General features: G+C 26.7%; 1 protein-coding gene across 2 annotated transcripts in view; it reads right to left on the bottom strand.

Moving 5' to 3' along the window:
- The window catches only part of LOC111640603, a 19,141-nt gene extending 14,166 nt beyond the window's left edge, over positions 1–4,975 (bottom strand). Inside the window, exons 1-3 of one of the 2 annotated variants that reach the window (XM_023386629.1) lie at positions 4,774–4,975; positions 4,579–4,697; positions 1,585–2,517 (exon numbers count right to left, since the gene is read on the bottom strand). In XM_023386629.1, coding sequence (XP_023242397.1) covers positions 1,585–2,517; positions 4,579–4,697; positions 4,774–4,795 — 1,074 coding nt within the window. In that variant the 5' untranslated portion in view covers positions 4,796–4,975. The remainder of the gene's footprint in view (positions 1–1,584; positions 2,518–4,578; positions 4,698–4,773) is intronic. The other variant, XM_023386630.1, reaches the window with a different exon arrangement.
- Between the last annotated feature and the right edge of the window lie 844 nt (positions 4,976–5,819).

Here is a 5,819-nt window from a genome sequence, read left to right as displayed (position 1 = left end):
AAAACCTTTCAAACAGCCTTAGTCCGTAAAGTTCACACCTATCGGGCTGCGATTGGCTCATGTATTTAATCATTCCTACAACGTAAAATTCGATTAGCGTGGAACGTATCTAAGCGTTATAGGGGGGGGTCTACTGTATAATTTTTCTCAAATATCTAATGAAAAAGACTAAGCTTCAAAAACCTAAAATAATGACTTCCAGATATCACCTTTAATTTTCACAAATATAAATAATGATGATAAAAACTGTGCAATGTCTGAAAATGATCTATCTTAATATCATAATTTTCTGGTGTAACAAATACAATATATTTAAAAAAATAAACAGTAAAAGTGGAACAATAGAAATACAATTTCAACAAGAATTACTGGACCCCTAAATTCAGTACTCTGGGATAAAAATATTGTTAGAGTAAGAGAAAGAATATATATCATACAGTACTTATTAAGCTGACTTATGGATCTAATCCATAAGTCAGGTTAATAAGTACCATTTGTATGGATCTAATCCAGTAAGTCCAATATGGATCTAATCCATAAGTCAAAGTAATAATGGTCAACTATCATCTTAGAAAAAATTAAGAAAAATAAACACTTAATGCAGTTTGGTCATGTAAAAAATAATCAGTTCTGAAATTCTACTGAAGAAAGCAATGGACTAATAGCTACAAGAGAAAAGGAAATGAAGGAAATGTTGGATTGAAAAAGGAGTTTACATTCAAATTTAGGTGAAAAAGAATTTGAGAAAAAATTTTGGTCAAAGAAAATTAGATCAGTAATGGAAAGGATAAGTTTAGTAAAGAGATGAATAAAGAATGTTTGAAATCTAATTAGGACCAGTCAACAATATCAAACAAGCTTGGTCAAGCTGATCTAATAGCACACTCCACAAAAGTGAATCAAATATTAATTTTGTTTAAAATAAATTTTATAAATTATTGGAATCAAGTAGTAGTTGTGTATGCACGTGGACATGCACAATAAATGGATTGAATGGAACATAACCCGTAACAAAAGTGAAGTCATTGTGCATGTGCATAGAAATCAGATAGACAAACAAAAGTCATAACATAAGCATTTCACCACTATAGTGGAACGTGCTAAAAACTGGAATAATAATAAGTTTTTCATACATGGAATTTATTGTAAAGAAACAGTTCATCTGAAATCAACATGTATTGCAAATGAATAAGAAAATGGTACTCAAGTCAAATAGAAAACTACATTACATCTAATATGAACACAACAAAAAGTTTCATACAAATATACTGTTGGCTTACTATTAGCCTAAAACTAAATTTTTATTAAAATCTTTCATTAATACGTTTTACCCCTTACATAATAAATAAAATATTTGTTCCATGGACAAACACAATTTGCAATATATTGATATCAATTACCTCCATATGATATATTTTATGGAAGAGTTATCTAAAATACACTTTAAACATTTCGTTAAGTAATTTTGCATTTATCTATAATGAATTATAATAAATGAAAAAATTTTTCTATAAATTATGAGAACCAGCCTTTAGATATAAAAGAACATATTTATGTGATTAAAATAGAAAATAAAATACTCACATCTACAGAAACAGATTTAGAAGATTTAAGTGGAGGTGTGTTTGGTCTCCAGGACGTGTGATCCTCTTCTGCATTTAAATCTGTAATTTTTCTTAAATCTGAAATACTTCTAGAGTTTCTGATTACAGAAGCACTTAACGAAGAATAAGGGGAACAGTTAGAATCTTTATCACTAAAGTTATATGTATTATTAAATAGGGCACTACCCTCAGTTGGTGGATTTCCCAATGAGGCCGAATACATCTTACAAGAATTTTCTAGAGTATTTTGTTTCAAGCATGGGTTACTTGTCACTGATGTGGCAACAAACTGATTTGCAGAGTGATTTTGATGGCGCACGGCCGATTCAAAGATGGGTTGCGAAAGCGTGCGTTTCATAACAGTTCTATCATTTCCGAACTGAAATCTGTTTTGAAATTCCCAATTCGTGTGGCAAATACCTACATCTAATGAAACATTCGAAGGGTTATTTTGTTCGAGAGCATTATTTGTACTGTGTTTCACAACATTCATGTCTTGGAAGACACTATTCAACTCTTCTAAATCATTGATAGTTTGGAGTTCTACATAATCAAACGGACTGGTAGATTCACTTTCAAAGTCAGAAATATTAATATTTTTTAATCTAACATTTTCTAACCCATTACTTACTGACTGACAGGGAACTTGTTGAGGTTCTAGTATTGAATGTATTTGCCATTTTGGAACAAAATTTGCATTCACAGGTATATCACTGTCTGTCTGTTTTTCACAGCTGTCACTTTGCATTACCCTTTCTTCACTATCTGGCAATTTTAATTCACTCAAAATATCCGGTTTCGTAAATTCTGTTTCGGAAGCCATATTTTTCCTTTTTGCATCTTCCACTTCTTTTATTTCTTGTCTGTAATTTTCTGTCCATTTCAAAACTTTGTTTTCCAAAGAAAAGTCATACTGTAAAGAAAGTTCAAAATCAATACTTGTATTTAAAACTAAGTTATTATATTTGTTTATATTAATTTAATTATTATTATTTTTAACTTATAGATAAATCATTTGGTAAGTAATGCAATGCTTGGGTGAAAATATTTTTTCTAAATAATTATAGATAATTTAATCCAAAAAGTGTCTCAAATCAGTATTTAAAAAAATTTATTATGAAATGCTTTTAAATCAATATAAATTAAAAATTCTATCTTAATTTTTAAATTTTGATAAGATAGAAATTAACATAATTTAAAATCAAATTATATTTGTTCTTAATCAGTTAGTACTCAATGAAATGAAGCTAAGTTCTATCAAGTACATGATAGTCTTAAAAAAAATCATTTTAATTATTTTTTAATGATTCAGAACAGTCTGAGGAAGATAGAATAACGCAGTTTCAGAAATTTGTCATCTGTAAAGTAAGAGATTTTCCTTTCTTAAAAAGAAATGTGATAATTCAAATAAAAGTATTTTGGAAAAATCCACTAACTTGGTTTACAAGTTAACTGACTGCCCATAAATCAAACAGAACACAATTGTTCTATAAAAAGCATTCCTAAATTGCCCAGCTATATTAAAACCAAACTTTTTTTTTTTATAGTAAATATTTTTAATATATGAAATTCAACAGAAATGAAGGTAAACATATTGATCTATAATATTGTAAGTAATAAAACTAGTATGAAACTCCCTTAAACTGTTTTGTCTTAACATTTAGGAAACATCATATTTTTTGATGCTGAAATATTTAAAAATTGCATTTGCTGTGTATATATTTGCAAACAATACTTTGGATGTACGTTTTGTTTAAAACTTTCATACTACTGAATATTTTCAAATATTTTTTTATATCTCATTATTTTTAAATTAGTTTCTACAATTATCAAACATTTATTAAATAACTAATACAGGTATCAAAATATACAATTTTTTTCTCTTTACAGATGTAAATTGTATATTTACATCTGTAAAGAATAATTGACAGAATCCACTCATCAATGATAAATGATTCCTTAAAAAAAATAAATCATAAATCTCAAAACAGTTTGAAATGTTTAGAATTTATTAAGATTAAACAATTTTTCAGAGTAAACTGTCTCATATTAAATCTAATATTCCAATCTTAGCCTTTCCAAACATCAAACATAAATAAAATGAAACGAAGATATTTTAAATAATTTTGAATAAATTTTTTCAAAAATTTTTGTATATTGGTTATAAAGTTGTAATTCTATCTCTGGTATCATGAAATAACATTATAACTAATACCCAAGGGTCAAAATCACTTTATTATGATTCTGTCATGATTGTAAGCTTCTCTACAATCCTTAGAAGAAAGAACATTCCTTGAATTAGGCACTGCAAAATCTGCCAGCTCTATCTGGTTTTAACACTTCTAAATTTCAATGTTTTAGAAACTGTCAATTGGTTTAAATATATTCTTTGAAGAGTTTAAAATTTTTGAAATTCTTTGATTTGTTTACATTTAATAAAATTGTTCAGACTGGAATATTAGATCTTATGGCAATACAGTTTTGTCCTGAAATGTTTAATGTTTATAAATCTCAGAATTTTATGGTTAAAATGGAGGATAATGTGTTTCAATATTAAAAACGAAAGAAAGTGCAAAAGTAAATTAGAAAAATCATAAGTATTCATAACGCAGTAAAATAATTTTATATTTGCAATGTAGATACATTCAAGGTTAAAAAATTTTATTCAAACTTTACAGCCTCAAGATATTGATAAAGAATGCAGCTATGAAAATGCCAGCATCAAGTATAATTTCTTAAAATCTAAATTAACTGAAAGTTTTATTTTTGTTTTATAAATAAAACATATAATCTACATTACAGATCATTACTCAAGAACAATTATATTCTGTATTCTTTGTAGTAATCCACATTAAAGTGAATGTTTTATTTCTTATGTTAAGCAATAAAAAGTTCACTTAAGTAAAAGACTTTTTATCTTTAGTGAAATGGCAGTCCCTTAAATTAGATTAAAAATCAAAATTTTATAACTCACCTCTTCTTTCAGCAATGGTGTCAGATCGGGAATATGACAAGCAATGGGCAACATGACTTTTCTTGGCGGGCGGTATTTTTCAATAACTTTAATAGGAATACCATCTATATAGCTGAAACCTTAAAATAAAAATTAAGTTATATAAAAAAGTATATTTTAATTATATAAACTTCAAGTAGTTCTAATTAAAATTACCATCTTTCTTTCCATGAGCCATTGAAATATTTGTGAAGCTAATCTCCTTTAAGGGCTGTCTGAAATGCAAATAAAGGATAAACTAAATTAAATTTCCTCCAAATTCTTGTTAATATATAATTTTATAAAACTTAAATGTCAATAACTCCGATGAATAATCCTGTACAAATTTAAAGAATTTCAGTGAGACAAATTTCACAACTGAATTCATATTAAAAAAGAAAATCACTCAAGCATACAAGTAAACCCTTGACAATTGTTACCAATAAAATTATAGTGTTTACTTTAAAAATAAATCATTCTTACAGGAAGTACAAATAATAACAGATTACTTAATATATTTTTCAATATAACGTAAGAAAAATCTAAGAATTTACATCACAATAATCTAACGATTAATCAAGGAGAATAATTTTTTTTATGATAGAAACACAAGCTGGCACACAGCCAAGCAACTACAGTAGCAATATTTTAGAAGGAAAAAAAAACTTAATATATTTTTCAATATAACGTAAGAAAAATCTAAGAATTTACATCACAATAATCTAACGATTAATCAAGGAGAATAATTTTTTTTATGATAGAAACACAAGCTGGCACACAGCCAAGCAACTACAGTAGCAATATTTTAGAAGGAAAAAAAACTTTATAAAAATTATCAGTTTCCTATCTTTTTGTAATTATAAGAACCACAAATTTAATCAATAATTACCATAAAAATCTCCAACATTTGTTTAAGCCACTTCTTATAAAATTATCAGCTTATATTGCACTAATTAATCAATTGATAATGCATTAAAATAATATAACTTCGACATAAAAAAAAAACCATCGCAAACATTATTTATAACTGCTATTAGTACATGAATAATTTTTACGACAATAGCTATTCTTTACTGATAAGGAATGACAAAAGTTAGAAGTGTACAACTTCCCTTTTAAAGAATTTCCTCCTTTTACAATCCCATTAAATTTTTTCACATTAAAATAAATTAATATAAATCCAATTGTCTTACAAATTAACAATATTTTACCATAAAACCTAA

This window comes from Centruroides sculpturatus, unplaced genomic scaffold (assembly GCF_000671375.1).
Source record: "Centruroides sculpturatus isolate CEXI.00-Female unplaced genomic scaffold, Cexi_2.0 scaffold1370, whole genome shotgun sequence".
NCBI lineage: Eukaryota > Metazoa > Arthropoda > Arachnida > Scorpiones > Buthidae > Centruroides > Centruroides sculpturatus.
This window is presented reverse-complemented; position numbering and strand designations above follow the sequence as displayed.